The following is a 24,054-nucleotide window of genomic DNA, read 5'->3' as shown; positions in this document are numbered from 1 at the left end:
TTGCTTTCCTACAATTATCCCATTCAGTGAAATCGAACTGGCACCTCAAAAGGAAGTCTAAAAAGATAATCACACTTTGAGTTTGCATGTGGGCTGGCCCCATTAGTCTAGGAGTCAGATAAGCAGTGGCCTGGTTTGCAGACAACAAGGAGTCACCATGGGTGTAGCTCATGATGGCTTCTTCTTGTGCTGGCCATGCCATTTCAAATATTTGAGTCAGAACATGTAATACTGTACAAACCTATTGAGGGCTGCTTGCTGGGATGGTTGAACTAAGGCTGTTTTAGGTTTGTGGATGGCCTACCACAACCTATCTTTCCCAGATTTGCATGTAACATGAAGCTACCTTATTCCTGCAGCACACCTTAAATGTTCAAAACACTGCATTGAGAAGCCTCATGCAGAAAGTCATCCATGGAGGCTTCTCATTGCATGTGAACCCAGCCAAAGAAGAGAAGGTAACCCACTTCTGGTTGTCACCCATATTAGTGCTGAACCTGCCACAGTTTCCTCAGTGCTATCTGTTAGTCATGCTAACACCATGACAACCCAAGGCTTATTGTTGGATTTCCAGTTTGTATTCTCATGACGTGTGAACCCGGAATGATGGATTGTTGGAAAGGGTGAGGAGGCAGCCTAGCCAGGATGATGACAAATCTGGTTATTCCTGGTTATCTCACTAACATCACCCCCTCTCTATTATGTCTTGAAGTTAGATTAGTCAGTTAAATCTTTTACTGCATTACCTCCCTAGAAAGCAACAACTCCCCCTCCTGCCTGCAATTTAACATTAGTTACTTTAGGGGATTTGCATGCATTTCCTTGATTTTTTAAAAGTTAAGTTGTACTGAACTGTCCAAAAGTGGAAAGAAAATTCTACAAAATAAATTTTGCTCTGTTAATGAGCATGTTTGCATTCCTGGCATGTACCACATGGGCTTTTGTGGTAGAACCTAAGTAGGCTTGGGTGGGAAGGCTAAGAAAGAAATGCTATGCTGTGCTTATGCTAGTTGTGAAGTTGTATCTGACCCATTGTGACCCCATGGACAACAGTCCTCCAGGCTCTCCTATCCTTCACCATCCCCTGGCAGCCATGATAAACTACAGAATGCCTGAAAATTGGTTAGGAGTAACCCAGGTTAATAAGCGAACAACCAACCCGCCATAGCTTATTTTCAAGGCGATTTATTGCAATATGCAAACCAGTCTAGAGAGAGTGGAAACCAACACAAGGCTTATCTCCCAACCTGCCAGATAACCAGAGAGATGAACAGGTAAGGAAAAGACAATGCAGCAGCTCTGGACACCTAAATTTGCCCAAACTGCTCTGTATATGCAAATCTTTTCAACCATAGAAACTACTTCTGTCCTCTGTGCTTCACTTTAAATCTTTTTACTGCCTCCTTACCTGGAGGAATCTTTATCTTTATGATGCACACTGCATAATCAGTGGTGGAGAACATATGGAATGCATGCCACAGCGGACACACAGAGCTCAATCTGTTGAAATGCGAAGCAGGTCACCCCAGAAACGCTCCAGCAGCAGAGCAATGTATAACTGCAAGCATAAGGTCGATGCGCATGCTTGGAAAGGAGTAGTTGTGCCAGGCGATGATGTCAGAAGATGCAACAAAATGGCCACGCCACGTCCGAAATTTCGCATGGCCGGTCAGTGTGCTGCCAAGGATATTTGCTGGGACTGGCTATTTTCAGCTTTTATTGCAGGATCGGCAATTTAGAAAAATCAGTGGGTTTGGGGTTGCAATATGAGCACTTGGTATCAAAAAGGATCACATTCACTGGGTTAGGGTCAGAAAAATGAGGTGTCCTCATAGGATTTTGATGGTCGGAATATACAAACAATTGTTGAGTAGTGCAGAAAAACCTACTCAAGGAAGGCTTTGGAAACATCGCATTGTTTTTAAAGCTATTTTACCCCTGTATTAGGGTTAGAAGTATGTACCAGGCTAGGGTTAGGGTTAGAAAATGAGGTGTGCTAGCATGATTTTGATGGTTGGAATGTGTTTAGATGGGAAGAAATGATGAGCTGTGGAAAAAAAGCTATTCAAGGAGGGCTATTTCAAATTCCCATCATGTTCAATGGAATATTACCCATATATTAGGGTAAGGGGTGTGCACCAGGATAGGGTTACAGTTACATAAATGAGGTGCTGTAGCATTTGAAAATGATAGGATTTTGAAATATCCCTTATTGCGTACGGTTTCTTCCACGGATCATACTTTCTTCCCATTCTAAACTAATTCCAACCCTCAAAATCATGCTAGACCACCGCATTTTTCAAATCCTTATATAGCGGTACTATGCTTTCGGAAATACTGGCATTTTGGAGAAGCCTTCTTTGGGTAGATTTTTTTTTGCAGCTAATAGTTTTTTTCCCATTCTGAACACAGTCCAGCCCGCAAAATCGTGCTAGAATACCTCATTTTTCTAACCCTAACCCTACCCTGGTGCACACCCCTAACCCTAATATATGCGTAAAATACCTTTTGAAATAATGAGATTTTAAAAAAGACTACCTTGAGTAGCTTTTTTTCCACAGCTCATCATTTCTTCCCATTCTACCCACATTCCAACCCTCAAAATCATGCTAGAACACCTTGTTTATCAAATGCTAACCCTACCCTGGTGCACTCCCCTAATCCTAATATATGGTTAAAATACCATTGGAAATACTGGAATTTTGGAAAAGCCTTCTTTGAGTAGATTTTTTTACGCAGCTCATCATTTTTCCCGTTCTGAACACATTCCAACCCTCAAAATTGTATTTGCACACCTCCTTTTTCAAACCCTAACCCTACCCTAGTGCGCACCCCTAACCCTTATATATGGGTAATATTCCATTGAAAATGATAGGATTTTGAAATACCTCTCCTTGAATGGTTTATTTTCCCACAGCACATCATTTCTTCCCATTTTAAACACTTTCCAACCCTCAGTGTAAAAAAAAAAACCACTCAAGGAGGGCTATTTCAAAATTCCATCATCCAATCACTTTCCATGGAATATTACCACTATACTAGGGTTAGGGGTGTGCACCAGGGTAGGGTTAAGGTTTCAAAAACGAAGTGTTCTAGCACGATTTTGAGGATTGAAATGTGGTCAGAAAGGGAAAAATGATGAGCTGTGGAAAAAAAAGCATTCAAGGAGGTTTATTTCAAAATCCAATAATTTTAAATGTAATATTACCAATATATTAGGATTAGGGTTGTGCACCGGGGTAGGGTTAGGGTTAGAAAAACGAGGTGTGCTAGCATGATTTTGATGGTTGGAATGAGTTTAGAATGGCAAGAAAGTATGAGCTGTGGAAGAAACACTACGCAATAAGGGATATTTCAAAATCCTGTCATTTTCAAAGGAATATTATGCATATATTAGGGTTAGGTGTGTGCACTAGGGTAGGGTTAGGGTTAGAAAAATGAGGTGTGCTAGTATGAGTTTGAGGGTTGGTATTTGTTTAGAATGGGAAGGAAGGATGAGCTGTGGAATAAAAGCTACTCAAGGAAGGCTTTCTCAAACTCCCATTATTTCCCAAGGTATTTTAGCCCTATATTAGGGTTAGGGGTGTGCACCAGGGTAGGGTTATGGTTTGAAAAACGAGGTGTTCTAGCACGATTTTGATGGCTGGAATTTGTTTAGAATGGGAACAAAGGATGAGCTGCGTAAAAAAATCTACTCAAAGGCGGCATTTCCAAAATTCCACTATTTCCAATGGTATTTTAACCATATATTAGGGTTAGGGGTGTGCACCAAGGTAGGGATGGGGTCTGAAAGATGAGGTGTTTTAGCACGATTTTGAGGGTTCGGATGTGTTCAGAATGGGAAAAAATGATGAGCTGCGGGGAAAAAAAGCACTCAAGGAGGGCTATTTCAAAATCCCATCATTTTCAATGAAATATTACCCATATATTAGGGTTAGGTGTGTGCACCAGGGTAGGGTTAGGGTTTGAAAAACGACGTGTGCTAGCACGATTTTGAGGGTTGGGATGTGTTTAGAATGGGAAAAAGGATGAAATGTGTAAAAAAAAAAAAAAGCTACTCAAGGAAGGCCTTTTCAAAATCCCATTATTTGCAATGGAATATTACCCCTATATTAGGGTTAGGGATGTGCACCAAGGTAGGGTTAGGGTTAGAAAGAGGAGATTAGCTACCATAATTTTGATGGTTGGAATGTGTTCTGAATGAAAAAAAATGATATGCTGCGTAAAAATATCTACTCAAAGAATGCTTTTCCAAAATGCCCGTATTTCCAATGGCATTTTAACCATATATTAGGGTTAGGTGTGTGCACCAGGGTAGCGTTAGGGTTTGAAAAACGGGGTGAGCTAGCACGATTTTGAGGGTTGGGATGTGTTCAGAACGGGAAAAAAGGATTTGCTGTGGAAAAAAATGCACTCAAGGAGGGCTATTTTAAAATCCCATCATTTGCAATGGAATATTACCCATATAATAGGGTTAGGGGTGTGGACCAGGGTAGGGTTAGGGTTAGAAAAACAAGGTGTTCTAACACGGTTTTGAGGGTTGGAATGTGTTCAGAACGAGAAAAAATGAGGAGCATTAGAAAAAAATCTACTCAAGGAAGGCTATTTCAAAATCCCATTATTTCCGATGGTATTTTATCCTTATATTAGGGTTAGCGATGTGGATCAAGTTAGCATTATGGTTAGAAAAATGAGGTGTTCTAGCACGGTTTTGAGGGTTGGGATGTATTCAGAACAGGAAAAAATGATTAGCACTCAAGGAGAACTATTTCAAAATCCCATCATTTTGAATAGAATATTACACATATATCAGGGTTAGGGGTGTGCACCAGGGTAGGGTTAGGGTTAGAAAAACGAGGTGTGCTAGCATGATTTTGAGGGTTGGGATGTGTTTAGAATGGGAAAAAGAATGAAATGTGTAAAAAAAAGCTACTCAAGGAAGGCTTTTTCAAAATCCCATTATTTGCAATGGAATATTACCCATATAATAGGGTTAGGGGTGTGCACCAATGCAGGGTTAGGGTTAGAAAGAGGAGATTACCTACCATAATTTTGATCGTTGGAATGTGTTCAGAAGGGGAAAAAACAATGAGCTGTGGCAAAAAAGCTACTCAAGGTAGTCTTTTTCAAAATCCCATAATTTCCAATGGTATTTTACCCCTTAGTAGGGTTAGGGATGTGCACCAAGGTAGGGTTAGGGTTAGAAAAAGGAGATTAGCTACCAGAATTTTGATGGTTGGAATGTGTTCTGAATGAAAAAAAAAATGATATGCTGTGTAAAAATATCTACTCAAGGAGTGCTTTTCCAAAAAGCCCGAATTTCCAATGGTATTTTAACCATATATTAAGGTTAGGGGCGTGCACCAGGGTAGGGTTAGGGTTTTAAAAATGAGGTGTTCTAGCACGATTTTGAGGGTTGGAATGTGTTTAGAAGGGGAAGAAATGATGAGCTGTGGGAAAAAAAGCACTCAAGGAGGACTATTTCAAAATCCGATCATTTTGAATGGAATAATACCCATATAATGGGGTTGGGGGTGTGCACCAGGGTAGGGTTAGGGTTAGAAAAACGAGGTGTGCTAGCATGATTTTGAGGATTGGGATGTGTTTAGAATGGGAAAAAGGATGAAATGTGTAAAAAAAAAAAAAAAAGCTACTCAAGGAAGGCTTTTACAAAATTTGCAAAGTAACATTACCCTTATATTGGGGTTAGGGATGTGCACCAAGGTAGGGTTAGGGTTAGAAAGAGGAGATTAGCTACCATAATTTTGATCGTTGGAATGTGTTCAGAAGGGGAAAAAACAATGAGTTGTGGAAAAAAAAGCACTCAGGGAGGGCTATTTCAAAATCCCATCATTTTCAATGGAATATTACCCATATAATAGGGTTAGGGGTGTGCACCAGGGTAGGGTTAGGGTTAGAAAAGGGAGACAGGCTACCATAATTTTGATGGTTGGAATGTGTTCAGAATTTGAAAAAATTATGAGCTGTGGAAAATAATCTACTTAAAGAAGGCTTTTTGAAAATTTTATTATTTTAAATAATATTTTAATTGTATATTACAGTTAGGGATGTGCACCAGGGTAGGGTTAGGTTTAGAAAAACGAGGTGTGCTAGTATGATTTTGATAGTTGGGATGTCTTTAGAATGGGCAGGAAGGATGAGCAGTGCAGAAAAAGCTACTCAAGGTTGGGTTTTCCAAAACCACAGTATTTGAAATGGCATGTACTGTAATACTGGGGTTAGGTGTGTTCACCAGGGTAGCGCTATCATTTAGAAAACTACGTGTCCTGGCATGATTTTGATGTTCAGAATGGGACGAAATGATTAGCTGTGCAGAAAAATCTACTGAAGGAAGGCTTTTAAAAAATCGTATCTTTCAATAGTATTTTACTTACATATTAGCGTTGGTGTTCTGTAGTAGGGTAGGGTTAGGCCCGTAGTGGCGAATGTCTGGCATGCGGGCCATAATGGGCAGGCAGAGCCCTCTCTGTCAGAATGCGAGCCATGTTGTCCTAGTATTGCTTCACCAGCTAATCATTGGATAGCAGCACACATTGGGTACAAGTGTATGGTCGGAAATGCGTTGCTGCGCCAGGGAATGCCGTCACCAGTAGCAACTCATTAGCTACAACTCGTGAATGCTGTCACATGGCCGTATAGTGTGCTGCCAGATACATACACACACCCACCCACACACATTTGCTTGGACTGGCTGTGAGTTGTTTTTCCTAAACTAAAACCTGAGTTTTCAGGTTTTATTGTAGTGTTGGCAGTTTGCAATAAATATGTGGGTCTTGTGTTGCAGTTTGGGCACGCCTTCTCTAAAAGGTTTCCCATCACTGCTTTATATTTTATGCATGGCTAATATCTAGTTTAAATCTCTATCTTCTTTTTTGCAACTGGACGATAATACACAATACAATTAACTAATTACAAAGCCATTATATTAATTTAAGTGATATTTGGTTAAAATTGTGCTATATGTATTCATCTTGAAAATTTCTTAAAGTACAGTTTTGCCACTACTGTAGTCAGAAAATTTTCCTACAGTGTATAGAATCTGAATTCCTGAACTGTATGTCCTGTTGTATAACTACAGACCAAAACATTACTGATTTGTTTTGATTGCCTTTGACTGCTAAAAGATTGTAATAAGCCTTACTACTCTCCCATGGACTGTGTAGGTGCCAGATAATGCCAAAGAACACTCAGATGGTTTCTGTTAGGTTAGAGTAAGTATTTTGGCATGGGTGCTTGGACTGTGATTTCACTTCCTATTTAGTAAAAAGTGCAAGTAAAATTCTTATAGCTCTTGAAATAAAGAATCAACTTTCAACAAATATGCAAAAGGGAATATCCTGTGATGTTACTGACATTTTAAAATAATTGTTCAGATTTTATAATTAGACAATGCTGAAAAATCAAGAAGCCTCAAACTATACAGTACTCACCATGTCCAGCCATGCTTGTTTGACATGGAGTATTTTTCCATGATGGCAGTAAGACGAAGAAGGGAAAATTTTTGCAACAGATTTAACTGAGCAGCTGACTGGCTGCTGATCGCTAGGGATCCTATGGAATGGCTTGGTTGGTGAGAAATCTGGAATCTATGCAGATGTAATTGCCTTTAGACAAAGAAAATAAACCACAATTGAATAAGGCGGCTGGTTATGTTACTAGGTTTCATGTTTTTAAATTGTCTCTGCAAGTACATGATTTTTTTTTACTGTTTTTCTTGTCAGTATAAATGCATCTAGAGTATGCTGCCAGGATTTAAGTAACACAATAAGATTCTATTGAAGTTAGAGAAATATTTCAGACTATGATGGAAGTTCACCATGTATAAAACTTCCATCTAATTTGGTTCAGTATAATCCCATTCACTTCTATGGCATTTAAGCATAAAAAAGAAGGTGCGTAAGTATAGCTAAAAGGCATAATTCATAACTGTGCTGTTTTGAAACAAACCTCTTCAGAAGCCTAGAAAAACCTAGCATACCTGTGCACCTGGGATGATGTAGGGCCTAATCCCTGGTAGACAGACAATGGCTGGGTTCATACAACATGATAAGACATAGTGGCTTATAAATCAGCATGGCTTTTCATTTTGTTGGAACCCAGCAGCATGATTTGTTAACTATGCACAAGCCACTCTTGCTGGGTTCAGACAGCAACCAAGCCCCCTATAGCTTAAAAGCCACCATAGTGCTGTATGGCCTCATCAATGCTTCAATGAGTTCAGAAAGTTATGCTCCAACTAATTGGGAAAGTTGAAACAACTTCTATCCAAGGTTACTTTCTTTCTAGTGAGATACTGTCTTCTAATCAATGGTATTCTTCACACTCCTGTAAGCAGGTAAGAAGTTTTAAATGGAAGGTGTTTTGGGAGTACGGAACAATTCGGAATTAAATTTTACACTGTAGAATAAAATAGCATTTCAAATTGGGAATTAAAACAGTTCCTATGATTTTGATCTATCAGGTGCTTCAGGGCTACTCCTATAACAACTAGCAATAACCTCTCAATAATTATGGGAGAATTGTATAACAGTTGTATATATTTTTCCCATACTTTGGAACTCCATGCAACAGGATTTTGATAACCTAGATCCAACACAAAGAAGGATTGCAAACCTGCTTGGCCTAGTGAGAGATGCTCCAACACCAGAGTCTCTTCTGTCCCTGGTACCAGTAGCTTCTGATTCATTGAGGGATGTCCCATCTTTATCCGTATCACTAGGTGTTGTCTGGCCATCTGATACAGAGTTCTGTTCAAAGTCCAATGAAATCTTAGCAGGTGACTGGAATGATAATGACCCATGTTCGCCAATGGATAATGCCTTGTTCTTTAGCTCTGGCAATATATCTTTGGACCAGTCATCTACAGATTCTTGAAGCCCGTTGACATGTTGCAAAAGATCATCCAGATGAGGAAAAAGGTTTTCTCTTTCCAAGTCCAGCAGATCTCCAGTGCTGGCATATAAATGAGAACCTGGAACATTGTCATAAATGCTAATTCGACTCTCCTTTGGGCAGGAAGCAAGGGGGCTGGGTTCTTTAGGTGCTGAGCAGGTCTTGTTGCTTAATGAAAGGCTACCTGTCCTCCAGTTCACTGTGTTACTGTTATCTGTAGGAGACAGGCTTTCAATGGAAAGTGCCTTAGGAAACGTTCCAGGTTTGTGGTCTTTAGGAATATGAACAACTAGGTTCTCTTGCGAATGGAATTCATTTCTGCGATTTTGATCTACCACTTGCTTCAAGGCTCCTCCTGAAAGAACATCCAGGTCCTCCAAGTACATGCCACCTCGTTTATTTGCTTCGTGATATTTACGTTCCTTTAAGGAAGGAGTGCTTATGCCACTACTACAAATCTCTGATTGGCTACTCTCACTGCTGGATTTAGCAGAGAAGGAAAATCCTTGTTTGGTTGCATCTTGGAATGCTATGGTTTGGAGGTCTCCATTCCCTATCTGCATGCATTGAAACTCCTTTAGGGTTTTTGGTTCATGCTGAAGCACAGGTCTGCTTATTACTAAGCCACTAGTCCTTCCAAGGCTTTTTAACTTTCCATGTGCACCTCTGGCTTTTAGTGTCTCCATGCGCTTTAGAAAGGATTTGGCTCTGGCTCGTGTTGTTTTCTCATTCCCAAGGTTCAAAGAGTCTTCTGGAAGCCGGGGAGAGGTACTATCAATTGATGTAGCGTCATGCACAAGAGTGTCTTCTACACAGTACTGTCCCGAACAGTCGCTTGTCTCTCTGAGAAGGCTGCTGACTCCAGACTGACTCCTGTGGTCACTTCCCCCGCTGCTCTCGCTGTGAATAGAGGAGACCTCAGGCTCACTTAGATCAGTGAGCACACTTTCGCTACTGGTGGTGATTTTCATTTTAATGTCCCCTGGGGACCCATGTTTGATTGTCTGATGAATAAAGGTGTCAATATCGTCCACCCGAGACCATCTTCGGCTTGTCCTTTGGAAAACCCATTTGTTACTGATGGCACAGTGGTCTTCCTCATCAGAGTCTTCACTCTGAAAAAGAACACACAACATGTAGATAAGCAGAATGTCTTTCCTTGCAGAATTTCTCTCTTTCTAGGATTATAGATTTTTTAAAAAAATGGTGATGCAGTAAACGTAACTAAACTGGCTGAAGATAATGGATCACAGCCTTTCTTTCCTCAAGTTTCTAAAATACAAGCTCTGAAATGCATAAGTAAACAGAGTGGATTCATCACAGGGTCAATATCATTCAGCATTAGCTCACTCAATAGATCCATCTGGAATGTACTCTCCCTGGCCTGAGAGGTTCATAGCGAAAGCCTCATGGAGGTTAACTAAGTAAAATCACTGGGGGAATAAAATAAAGCAGATGCAAATATCAACTATGATGCATGACTCTGTAAATTCTAAATGGATGACGGCATCCTATGTGGTGAAGTAACATGATGCTTTTTGTACAAGCTATCACAAAGCCAAGAGCAGGACATTTCAGATAGTTCTTCCCTCAAAAGTTAGAAAAGTCAAATGTTATTTGAGGAGTTTAAAGCAGTATTATTTTAGGGCCCTGAAAAAGACATATGGGAGGACTGTCTTGAGACTACCATTTATGTAACACCTCTTATTTCCTCAATCCAGATGTAGTTGTGGGAAACTTATTGTATAGACCACCCAGTGACCCCCTCCATTTGGATCAAAAGATGCACCCAGATCGTCAATAAATTTCATATAAGCGCCACAGTGGAGATGGGGATGAGTGTGCTAGTGGAATACTGTGTAGGCAGATCTCATTTGCTGAGTGGAACAATTGTATCTTGTGTAACTCCAACCTGTGTAATTAAAGGTGCAATCCTATTCATGTTTAGACAGAAAAAGTCCCATAACTCCCAGAACACCCCACCAAGCCAGGCTTCTGCTTTTGTATAAATATGAACAGAATAGCTATGAAGGTATCACCCTATCTAACTGATAACCTGGGATTGCTGATGGGACCTAAGCCAGAAGGAGAACAAGGCATTATTGTTTACATTGTTCTACCAACACTCATGATGTTTTTGCAAAGTCAAAAATAAAATAAAAAGTGATGCTTATTATCCTGATGAACCTAACATCTGGTACTTGCCAGAAGGGGAGGCAACAGAGAAAGAGGAAGAAGGCAGGGATGTGTTTACTGTATGGGTGGGGAATTTCTCTCAGTTGGAAAGCTGCATTCCATCTTGGAAAAGCAATCAGAGGCTGCTGTAATTCCAGTGGTTGTGGAGTAGAAATCAAAAGAACAAGAAAAAGGCAAAAGTGGCAGGGCTTTCAGCATATTTTAGTATGAAGCCCTTGCCACCAGTGAATTAAATCTTAGGAGAGTCCTTTCAACCCTTGAGAAAGCTGGGGTGGGGTGAACTGCACCAAAGCTGGAAAACCACCAAGAGAGCTGTGAGAAAAGGGCATGGCCCCCTGAGGTACCATGGAGAGCTCGATTTCGATCATGTGAGAATTGGTTTGGCCTGACATCTCCCACCTCTGGTTTTCTGAAAGGGAAGTCCCACATGGATTTTATTTACTTTCTAGTATGTTTGAAGACAGATATAAATTAAGAAGTCCAACAGTGTTTTCTTCACTTGTGCTGTGAGCCCACCTTCACAACTGAGTTGCCAGACAAGTATGCCAAGTACAAGGCAGGCTGAAGCTCATGCAAGCAGGAGCAAGGTTGCAAAAAGTTCCTAAATTGTGTGCCTGAAATTGAAGTAGCTTAACCTTCTCCTTCTTTAGTGAAAGAATATGTTTTTGCTGCTGTTGTTGCTCTAGCAATTCTTACTATACAATACAACTTCAAGGTCAAAATATTATAATTACATTACATGCTTATCCTGTTTTTCTTCCTTTTGCAAAGACTCAAGGTGGCTCATGAGGTCTCCCCCTATGCATTTTAGCTTTACAACAGCAACAACTCTGTGAGGTAGGTTAGTATGAGAGTCCATGACAGGCCTAACGTCACTCAGTGAGCTTCCTGGCTATGTGAGGACAAGGACCTGGATCCCCAAGTACCGGTCCAACACTTTTAACTACTATGCTACACTCAGGTAGAGATTACTTTAAATCTGTGCTGAGCAGCTGCATCTTTTTTGTTTTGTTTCTCTTTTTATGCTAAAGTAGGTTCAGGACTCCTGATCCAGGTTGGAACCCTAGCATGGGGAGGCAGAAAGGATTTAAGATGTGGATTGGACTCCTCTGTCTACTCTAGAGTAAAAAGTGAAGAATAAATTAGCTGCCAGAGACAGATTTAAGGTAATGTCTGTTTGGGTGAGCAAAACACTTTGTTATATTCCCATAGCTGAAAGAGAAAACTGGGAAGGAGACAGTTGTGCACAAGTGATGGAACAAGGAGGTGAACCTCTCAAAAAGGGAGGCAAAAATGGGCAACGCTTTCAGGTTATGGATATACATATCTGAAGTCCAGATGTAGATTCACAGCACTGTGAGGTTTTCTGCAGGGGACAAGTGTTTCTGTAAAAGTGTTAATCACTATGTCCACTTTTGGCTTTGTTGAAGAATTGAGATCTGAGCTCTACAGTAAAGAGCTTTCTTTTTCCTATTTTTCCACTACATAACATCTAGGTGGAATGCAAATACACAATTAAAGGCAGCACTTTCAGACCTTATACCCCATTCTGAAAAATAATAATAAAAAACCACTGGGAAAGTGTTCTTAACAACAAAAACAACAACAGAAGCAAAACCGGAGGATCACAATGCTGTCCAAGGAATCCATAAACAACTGTGAGAAAGGAATCACAGTGGGATAGTTTTTTTTCGCCCTGAAATAGGCCAGAGTTATGATGGGAATAAGTGGGGAGGTTTTAGGTTTCCCTAAGAAGAAGTGGGATACATGCCATTCCATGCTGTCCTACTTCAAGCACAGCTGGCAACAACTTCTATTGCACCACTGACAAGGGTTAGTCAAGCAATTTGCAAGAGAAACCAAGTTTCTCAAGGCAACAATCTGCACTATGCAAACTACTGATTAGAAAGTGCCCCTGGGACAGGAGTGCCTTGTAAATAAAACTGTTGGCTCTGTTACAAAATTCTCTATATCAAACAGCATTTTCTGCATTCCTTTTTGAAACCCCTTAAGCCTTAAATAATGCCTGTGTTACACAAGGAGGCTGTAAACATGGAAAGCTTATTTTAATAAGTCAGCACAAAAAGATGAAAAATGTTATTAGCTTTTTGTCTGGCAGGAGATCATGTCCTACGGTCACATGGCTTCAGGGTGCCAACGTGTATGCCCTTGTATTTTGAGAAAGCTGCTGGAATGGTTCTTTTATCACAGAGTTTCTCTCATTGGCTGCTACATAACCATGTTCATGCCACCTTTAGCTCAGTTTGTTATTCTGCTTAAGAGTGTAGCAGGCAGTACAGAGCAGGTGGAAAGAATGATAGTGGTCAGAATTTGGGGAGCAGACCTTGATCTTAAATCAAATCATTCCCTTGGACACAGTTCTAATACACTACATGGTCTAAGAATCCAATACTACCACTTTATGCTCTGTGCCGTTTCATTTGCCCGTTGATGTGACATAATGGTTGGTTGCTTTCCTTTATGATCCCACATCAAACACCAGGGCTAGTTCCATTACAGCAGGACTCTATAAATTAGTGCTGAACATACAGTGAACTACAACTAGCCTTAATGTGCAGTTTGAGGTTATATATGGGACCACTTCTGGTGCCAATCCTATGTGATTTCAAAAGTGCTGCCTATGCAAAACACAAGCATTTCCAAATTCATATGCACTTGCCTTTTTCCTTTGGAGGTTCACATCGAGTTTCATTGAGGCGCACTTGTTCAGTGTGTTCAGTCGTCTAAAAGATGAATGAAGTCCAAAGGTTAGCATTCATGAATCAGTTGAATTGGTTCTTTATGATCTTCGGTATTGTTCTTTCTTTCCTTTGTATAAATAGAACTTTAAATGAGCACCTGTAAAGCTAGATTCAAAGAGGCATATACAATGCTAAGCAGTGGAATATACTTAACACTGGGTGCAGGAATCCATTTTCTCATGCAACTCATGAGCTGGTGGCTTGAAAGATTAATACCCATTACCATAACAAGAAATGGGCTCCCAGGTAAGATTTCAGGACAAATCCTATCTTCTTTACTGCCCTTTCCTCTCTAAATTGGATACATTTCAATAACTTGAAAGACCTATACAAAATCTCAACATTAGGAATAAAGTGAAATAAACACTAGGACCAAGCAAGTAATTAATAGTATAAAATTGTGATGACAATGACAACAAATGCTTTCTACTTTCATCGTTAAATATACATTCAGAGCACTAATTTCTTATAACTATGAAAAGCAAACATTAACCAATTGCTTTGATTTCAGCAGGATGCACTTTTAAGGCAAAGCAACTTTTTAAAAGCAGGGAAAATTTACCCCCCCCCCCCAGTGAGTGCTATAGTATAGTAATTCTTAAACTAAACTTAAGCTTCAAGACTGTCACTTATACTGAAAACAGCAGGACAGAAGCATGGTTATCTGTCTGTAGATAGCCCCACTGTCATTCCTGGTCAAAAGGTTTTGAAAATTTTGTAAACACCTCAAACACCATCAAGTTAATAATGATTACTAGCACCAGAAGCCTAAGAAAGCCTAAGAAATTCCCTACGCAACGCCTAAGAAAAACTTGCAATAGTACATGTGAGTACCCAAGGGACAGTATTCAATGGTGTCAGTTCACTAGTGCAGATGAGACTGAGTTAGAGGAAACTAGACTCCAAACTATGCAGAAACGACTGCACAATTCCAACTCTGCAACCAGTTCTTCATAATGTTCATGCAACTCATTGTGTAACTGGCAGCACATTACATTTGCACAATTGGCTGTGCAAGAACATCCACAATGTTTCTACAGGTATGATGTACAATGGAAAGATCTGACATAACTCCACTAGCACTATCTGTACGTGCAGAATATCACTGTTCAATACTACCCATTCTGTGCAGAGCTCTGCATCAAATGCTCTGTTTTCTATAGACTCCATCAGTGTTGTCACATATATCAGTGAACTGCTCTCATCAAGAGCAAATACTTCAATAATGATAATAGTTTCCTGTCTGCATTTTTCTCTAACTCTACATTAAAAGATAATTTTCTCTTCAGGGCTCGGGCTTTAGTGACCATACTGATTTAGTTGTTCACATTCTAAGCAAGAAAGATGACATATCTTCTGGGGCCCTTCCAGTATTTTGAAACAGATTGTGCCAATGAAATGAAAGGATTAACGGTTGTCTTTATGTCTCGAGAGTCTCCAATTAAATACAGCCTGCCTGGATTTCTCACACCTTCTTGACGTGCCAATGGCAGAAGACAGAGTTCTCCATCTGCTTGCATCTGTCATTGGAATGAGAGTCAAAGCTCCAGCAACAGTAATTCCAAGACTAGAAACAAGAGTCAATGACATTTTGATCAATGTGAGGATGAGTTGGTTTTATGCGTTACATTTTGGACTCAGAAAGCTGTCTTTCATGTACAAAAACCTGCATGAACAACAGCAATTGTTTAAGATGCAACATGAATAGGCAGACAGATCCAAGTTGCTTGTCTGCATTCAAAAATCACTATTCATACATGTTTGTACCATATCATAACTAATACACTTGCTGTCTATTGCTTTTTACTTGGACATTTGTAATACTCTGAAGATGTTCTATAGCATTCAATACCACTGAAAAAAGTAATTGAAGAGGGCCAAGTCCAGAGGGACATAATAAGAGCCATGCTGGACCAGACTAATGGCTTCTCTGATCTAGCATTTCAAGCATACAGTTGCCCATGGGAAGACAGCAAAGAGAGTATGAGTGCGGTAGCACTCCCACTCATGTATCCCAGCAACTACTATTCAGAGGCTTTCTACCTCTAATAGTGGAGGTAATATATAACCTTCATGCCCAAAAGCCATTGATAGCTTTGATCCTCCATGAATTTCTCTGGGGGTCATCACACAGCTTGCGGGCGCGAATTCCAGAGTTCAGGTAACTGCTGTGTAAAGAAGTACTTTTTTGCTCCATCCTAAAACTTCTACCATGCAGGGTTTTTTGTTTTTGTTTTTTGATGATTTAGTCTATCCTCTTGAGTATTATGAGAAGGGCTTCTCCTCCCTCTCCACTTTCTCCATGCCATCTGTCATTTTATACACTATCATATGTTCCCTTACTCACCCTTTCCCCACTAAGTTAAGGAGCCCCATCCCCACCTGAAAGGCCCAGATGTTGTAACTTTTCCTCACAGAGCAATTAGTCTGGCCCCTCGATGATATTCAGTATCTCCCTCTGCATCTTTTCTAGATATCCAATATCTTTTTGAGGTGACTAGAACAATGTAGAGTTTCCCAAGAGCGGTTGTACTATAGATTTTTGGAACACCATTATGCTTTTTGTAGTTTTATTTTTCATTTGTTTTCTATTGATCTCCAGTATGGGATTTGCCTTACTCACAACCTCCATGCACCGGGGTTTACATTTTCATCAAGCTGTTCCCAACTACAACCCAATAAACCACTGCCAGGTCAGACCCTAGCAGCATACATATATCAAGTTCAAGAGCAAGGTGTTTGTGATTTGCCCATTCTCTAATGGTAAATAACACATTCTAACATAATATTAACAGGATTAATTCAATTCTATACTGTTCCAGAGCCAAAGGTTCTGTGGTTAATTACAATTAATAATGCACAGTGTAGTAAAATCACAAATATTATGAGAACATCTTAGTATTCCAAAATACAATATTTAAAAAACTATTTAACAACTAGAACGATTTTTAGTACAAGCAAAGCTGTTAAAAATAGCTGGCATAATGCCCCATCATGCCATTGCATACCTTTAATCATGTCACTGAAAGCCTGGAAAAAGAGGACAACCTTAATATGGCACTGAAAAGAGTTGGAAGTAAGGTGGGTTTCAGTGGGGGAACATTCCAGAAATGCAGGTCACCACTAAGAAGGCCCTGTCTTGTTGCCAAACTCCAGGCTTTCCTCAGAGGTGGCACCCTGAACAACTTGCTGACTGTACTGTCTGGGTACACTCAGGCTGGGAAAGAGACTTCACTCCACCAGGCATTACAGTGCCATGCCATGTAGGGCTTTACAGATTAAAACCAACATCCTGAAATGAGCCTGGAAATGTATTGGCTGGGTTTGTTTCTCTTGAAATTCAGTGCTCCATGGTAGATACTTCAGATTGGAAGAAGAGGCAGGGTGAGAATTCTTAGCTGAAAGGCCAAAGCCAGTGAAGGCAGTAAGAACCAGACTGTGCCTGATTTGGGGCGAAACACTGTAGACTAGGGAAGGCCACAAGGGAAGGATATAACCTTACAAGTAGCATTGTCTGATGTTAGGGATGGAGAGCTAGCCAATTAAGCAACATCTGGCATTTATGACAACTGGCCTACAAGCAGGAACCTCCCTGCAGCTGGAGCTAGCTCCATTTGGTGTGGTAGAGAAGAGGAGGATTCAGCTGAGAATTGACTCCCAGCATGAGCAGCATTCGACCCCAAACTAGCTGGCTCATTAACTTTATGGATGCTTCTTGCTAATGACCTTTACATTACTCTATCACAAATTGGCCAGTCCTGGTCAGTCCACTTTAACATAATAAAAGACTGTAGTGAGAAACTTCTCATCTTGAGCTGCTGGGGAAGAAAAAGGAGAGAGATTGCAGAGAATGATAGGTTGTGAACAGGAAATATACAGAAGAATTACTTTCTGGAAGGCCTTTTGCTCTGTTTCCCTGTTATCATCTTACACCCTAGAACTGGTCAGAGTTCTAACTTCCTAGGACTGCAGTCTGCAGCTATAAATGAGCAGATGTAAAGGAATCTGGCCAAGAGCATTCTGGGGTCAGAGGCAATAACTGCAGCAATATGCCTGAGGTAAACAGCAGTAATACAGTAGGCCTCATACATCAGTGAGTTTCTACAGTCATTGAATTTCCCTTCCATTCAAGACATGGTGATGGTCCTGGAGAGGTCTCTTGGCTGTTCAACTTCTGCAATATTCAATTCCCAAAAAGGTTACAGAAATACAGCCCCTTTGTAAGACTGATTCACACAGCTCTGACCAAGGGTTCAATGGATCTTTATTTCGCTTCAACCAAATGGAAACACAAAATAAAATGGCTCTGCTGCTGCCATATGCTATCACATTTTGAAAACAATTTGTATGTTGCCACTGAATATCAGCAGTAAACTACAATGAAAAAGGGGAGAAAGGAAAACTGTACATCCTGGGTCGATTAAGTATGTCTATTTTATTAACTATTTAGCTCCTCGTTGAGTTACTGCAGATGTGGAGAAGGTAACTGCAAGGCTTAAATGCATTTCGTATCACTGATTTGTTGCTGTGGCAAAACAATTGAAGGATTGCAGCTGAACATTGGCCTAAAAAGGAGAAACATAACTTCAACACTTTGCTTCAAAGCTACATTTGTGCTTTTTAGGTAATTTTGCAATTTGCTGCTAACATTCAGCACTCTATTCACTCCATTCCTTGGATGGGATGGGTACAAGAATTCCACCCATGCAAGCTCCTCAGCAACTGGGGTATGCAGGCATATCACCTCTGATAATGGATGTAGCACACAGAAACATAGAAACAGAGTGAGTCAGAAGGGGTCTCCCAGGCCATCTAGTCTGACACCAGGCTCCAGCTGGCTCCGCTCACGACATGCCCACCATGTGCATGTCCAGCCTATCTTTGAACACCCTCACCAATGGGGCCTCAACCACCTCCCGTGGAAGCCCATTCCACACCCTCTGGGTCCTAACTGTCAGGAAGTGCTTCCTGGCATCTAAATGGAACCTTGGTTCCCTGAGCTTTGCTCCGTTGGAGCGCGTCCTGCCTTCCTCTGCAGGGGAGAACAGGTCTCTACCCACCTCCATGTGACATCCCCTCACATACCTGTACGTCACCAACAGAGCCCCCCTCTGAGTCTCCTCTTCTCCAGGCTGAAGAGACCCAGTTCCCTCAGCTTCACCTCATACAGCATCCCTGCAAACTGGCCACCAACCTTGTGGCCCTACGCTGCACTGACTCTAACCTGGCTATATCCTTCCTGTAATGAGCGGCCCAAAACTGAGCACAATACTCCAGTTGTGGGCACACCAGAGTCATATAGAGTGGTAGTAATACCTCTCTCAATCTAGAAGCCACACTTCTGGCTATGCAACCAAGGGTCGTGTTCGCCCTCTTGACCACCGCATCACACTGCTGACTCATGTTTAGCCTGCAGTCAACCAGTACCCCGACGTCCCTTTCACAAGTGCTGCTCTCCAGCCACTTGTCCCCTATCCTATACTTACGACATCTATTCCTATGCCCCAAGTGCAAGACCTTGCACTTACCCACATTGAACGCCATCCTGTTGCCTCCTGCCCACTTCCATAGTCTGTCCAGATCCTTTTGGATCTGGAGTACCTGCTCCTCAGTTGTGGCCACTGCCCCAGTTTTAGTATCGTCTGCGAATTTGATCAGCATGTCATTGATGAAAAGATTAAGCAGGATTGGCCCCAGGACAGAGCCCTGTGGGACCCCGCTTGTCACTGGCCGCCATCCCGATGATTCCCCACTAATGGTTACTGTCTGCTTTAGGTCAGTCAACCATGCCCTAATCCATCGAACAGTGCTTTGGTCTACCCCAAAACTCCTCAGTTTCTCAACGAGGATATCATGGGGCACTTTGTCAAAGGCCTTGCTGAAATCCAGGTAAACCAGATCCACTGCATCCCCTTCCTCTAGCCATCTCAAAACCTTGTAGAATTCCACCAAGGTTTGCCTGGCAGGACCTGTTTTTGCAGAAGCTGTGTTGTGTGGCTGCCAGCCTCCCTTCCCTATCTAGCATCACTAGATCTCTCTCCATTATGAGCCTTACAGTGGATGTAAGGCTAACAGGTCTATAATTCCCCATGTCCCTTCTACTACCCTTTTTGAAAATTGGGACCACTGACGCCACCCTCCAGTCCTCTGGAACTTCACCCGTTCTCCACGGGACCTCAAAAATGGAGGCCAGCGGGCATGAGAGAACCCCTGCCAACATAGTCAGCAAGCAACTCTAGTAACCATTGATAACCTCCTCCTCCATAAATTTGTACAATCCCCCTTTAAAGCTAGCTAAATCGGGTGGCAGCACTACTTTCTATGGCAGTGAATTCTACTGTGCGAAGGACTTTCTTTTATCTGTCCTAAATTTCCTGCCAATCAGCTTCATGGGATGACCCTGGGTTTATGGAAGAGGAAGAAATCTACCCCCCACCACAAAGCATAATTTTAAATGCTTCTATCATGTCTCCCCTCACTTGCCTTTTTCTACGCTAAGCAATTAATTGTTGTAACTATTCCTCATAGGGGAGTTGCTCCAACCTCCTCACCATTTTAGTTGCCCTTCTCAGCACTTTCCCCAGCTAAATAAGGTCCTTTTTCCAGGTGCATTTACCAGAGCTATGCAAAATATTTGATGTGTGGTTGCCCCAAATATTTGTAGAGTGTATCCAGAAAACCCTGGATGGATGGAAAAAAGTGTTGGGGGGAAATGATTCCCAATAAAAGGCAGCCTACCTCTTTTAGCTTCAAACATTCCCTGATTTCCACTAACCTGTAGCTCTAGCCTCAGGGCTTAACTGCATGTTGACATTAAGAATGAGATGCTTGGGATGACTGTTATCATGGTGGTATCAGTATTCACTCTTCATGAAATCTGTCCCTCCTCAACACCTGATATTTGGAAAAAAGCTCTGGTTGCTACTGGCAAGATTTTTCCCCTGCTGCTAATTGTGTGCACAAAGCTAGTGGGATGGGAAGGATTTCATGGGGACAATGGCTGCGGGAGGAAAGGCTGTATCTCCCTTCCCTGTGTGCTGTGAAATTGATAAGAACTGGGAATAGGGGTGTGGAGCTTGGTATTTAATTAAAAAAACACATATACAGAGTGGCTGCTAATTAGGCTGGTTGCATTACAAGTAGTTTTAGCTTCACTATCTATTCCACATGGATGCTGTAGAAAAGGAGGATAATGAATAAAATTAGGCCACATTTATGAAGTTATCTGCATGTTGAGCAATGCTAAAGCTATAAGGCATATTAGAGTAATTATGTAACAAAGAGAAACACTTTACCTGCAAAGCGGCTCTACAAAATCCTTCTCAAGGAAATCATGATCTTTCTTTACAGCAGCAATGTCAATAGGAAACTGGAAATCTACAGGAGAAGAAGCACTTGTAACTGGAGGGGTTACACACTTACTGACTTCCACGAGGCACCAAATGTACTTTCAGTCTAAATGAAAATTCAAGGGGAAATTAAAAATTCTCTGACTAATATTTCCAATGATGTGACTTTTTGTTTTAACTCAAACGGACTTGCTAAGATCTAACTAATGTGATGTTAATGTCATATTTCAAATATAATAAGGCATGAGAAGGTTGTATTTTAATCTTCAAAGACTCATGAAATACATTCTGATCAGAATTGTAGAACAGTTGTTCTAACAAGGAGCCTGGCCATCTTCATTCTAGTTTTTCATAATATTTCATTCTTGCCTTTAGAAAAGATACAGTAAATTGCACAATGATGTAGCAAAGATCAGACAGAAAAGCTTGAGCATATATGTCATTCATTATCATTATTTATGAGCTGAAATATACCTAGCTGTCTTCCCTTTAAGGAAGGGACCCAAAGCATATAACTATAAGCATAATAACAGAAACATTTAGCATGCAATCCTGCATTTTTAAAAAGTCTAGAGTGCCTATTTTGGACTGAGGCCAGTTGCCAGCAAGGCATGGCATGGCAGGTCCAGAACCAGGGCAGGGTCAGAAACAGGCAAGGTTGAGATACCTACAAGGCATGGCAGAACCAGAGGCAACGTCCTTCACTTCTGGACCTCCAGTGCCTTGCTGCATATCTAACCTTGCCTGTCCCTGATTCTGCTTTGCCTCTGGACCTGCCAGGCCTGTTCACTTGTTTCTGACTGTCATTGCTTCTGGTTCGCCTATGCTTGATGGTATCTGACACTTGTTTGTGCATGGCTTTGCCTTTGTCTCTGGTCTCCTGCATCATGCCAACATTGCTTCACCCCTAGTCCTGGTGCTGCAAGCATAGACAACTGCCGCCTATGCCCAGGACCTGTCCGGATCATGCTCCACATGATGCTATATTTTCATCAAAGAAAAACTTCAACTGGTGCAAATGTGAACCTTCTTCCAATACAAAAAACAGGTATATTCCTGATTCTGATCAGGAATGCTGCAGGAATCCTACTCCCCAATCCAGATAGTTCTCCCCTGCTTATTAACTTATTTAAAGAGGCATCCATGCCATTCCAATTGAATAAATGGCTTCTTGTCTAATTTGTCCTCTATTTATTGTGGATATAGGTTTATTTCTTGAAAAAAACCGTTCATTTGTGAAGATATTTAATTTCCCTTGCATGCAAAACCCAATATGGTATTACTGGAAAAAGCCCAAGCCTATCCCTGATTCCTTGTTCTTGTGTTTAAACTTCAATAGCAAATACAGAGTGCAATGGATGTCTGGTCACCGAATGGACATTGCTACACAACAATGAGTGGCACAGCTCTCCTTCTCCCCCTAGCTGTGCCATTTTGTGGAAGTTTTTTTTAAAAATTAAGAAATGTCTTTAGACACAGAATGCATACCTGTGTAACATGTTGCTCTTTAAATAAACCCTACACGAATGAACAGGTGGACATAAGCAAACCTTCAGCATTGCAAATTAACATTGAACACATTTTCCTCCCCTCCAAGTATTTATTTTTAATCACAGTGTTTCTGTCTCACTTTTCAGTCCCTGATGCGGCTCCCAATGGGCTCACAACATCAGTTAGCATCCATATACACTCCGTCCATATACATTCCATAAAATTTTCCATCAAACAGCAAAGACTAAGCAAGCAACTAAGCAGTCAGGTTAAAAATCAGAAGTCAGATACTAAAATCACTGAATGTGTTGAAACTAAATCAAAGCAAAGGTGTGGTAGAACATAATGTGATGGACAGCATGACAAAATGCTAATGTGGAAGAGCCCATCTGGGCTTCTAAACTTAGGCAGATCCCCTTGGGGAAGCTTGCTGGTCTAGTGTCCCACCCAGCTAGACTTCTGATGCAAAGTAAGAACTCTGAGGACTCGTGTGGGACCAAGTGGCGTTTCAGAGGCCTCTCCCACAAAGTTTAGATAATAATCAGCATTATTAATTGTGCTGGGACACTAACTGCAGGGAGCGAAAGCAGATTGAACAATACTGTAGTTACAGGGTCCAAAAAGGTATAGCGGCTACTGCCACTCAAAGCCATACCTTCATACAGTTGTGCATACTGTGGGAATCCAGCAGCTCGCAACCAGTCACAGGCCTCCTTTGCTTCAATTTCTAAAATGGAATTAAAAACAGGATGTGTTAAAGTTCCATCTTATGCCTTGGCTTTTTCTCAGTCACTTGGAAGCAAAACTGTTCTCTTAGTGCAGGCAGCATTTTATCTTCATGTTTTCACACTCAAGTCAATCCTGGTTTTAAAAAGTCACTCCCAGTTGTTATGCCTTTTTTCCCCTCTTCTCTGTTTTGGTAATTGTTTATTTCACTGAATGTTGACTCACACCAATATAGTTGCCAGCATTTCAGCTACTGACATGCCTTGCTGAAATTTGGCAAGTCTCCAGCGAGTGTCAGAAAAGCCTAGGGTCAGTCTGACACTGTTTTAATTGGTAGGAGTACTTTTACGTACGGAGTCATTGGCAGGTCATTTGATGACACTGGATTCAGCTCTGGCTAAGATGATGACATTCTTCTCTCCCCCACTCTGTTTGCAGTTCCAGAGATGAACATGTGCAGGAGTGAAATTCTCAGGAAATATTCACAATTTCCTGAGCTTGTGTTCATGTTCAAAAAAGGACTTCAAAAACTTCACATTTCCTCCCAAACCTGGTATTCTCATGCTTTAACCCATGGGGTAAATTGAGTAGTTGATGTTTGTGTGCTTTAAAAAGTG

The 24,054-nt window shown here is 41.1% G+C and overlaps 1 protein-coding gene across 4 annotated transcripts in view; it reads right to left on the bottom strand.

Moving 5' to 3' along the window:
- Positions 1–24,054, bottom strand: part of STARD13 (StAR related lipid transfer domain containing 13) — a 158,098-nt gene that overhangs the window by 26,170 nt on the left and 107,874 nt on the right. For all 4 annotated transcript variants that reach the window (XM_044441635.1, XM_044441634.1, XM_044441636.1 and 1 more), the window contains 5 exons: positions 23,367–23,438; positions 21,167–21,248; positions 13,790–13,853; positions 8,635–10,028; positions 7,452–7,625 (listed from right to left, as the gene is read on the bottom strand). In XM_044441635.1, coding sequence (XP_044297570.1) covers positions 7,452–7,625; positions 8,635–10,028; positions 13,790–13,853; positions 21,167–21,248; positions 23,367–23,438 — 1,786 coding nt within the window. The remainder of the gene's footprint in view (positions 1–7,451; positions 7,626–8,634; positions 10,029–13,789; positions 13,854–21,166; positions 21,249–23,366; positions 23,439–24,054) is intronic.

This window comes from Varanus komodoensis, unplaced genomic scaffold (assembly GCF_004798865.1).
Source record: "Varanus komodoensis strain SLA01 unplaced genomic scaffold, ASM479886v1 scaffold4, whole genome shotgun sequence".
Lineage (NCBI taxonomy): Eukaryota > Metazoa > Chordata > Lepidosauria > Squamata > Varanidae > Varanus > Varanus komodoensis.
Note: the sequence above shows the minus strand (reverse complement) of the source record. Positions and strands in the feature narration are given on the sequence as shown.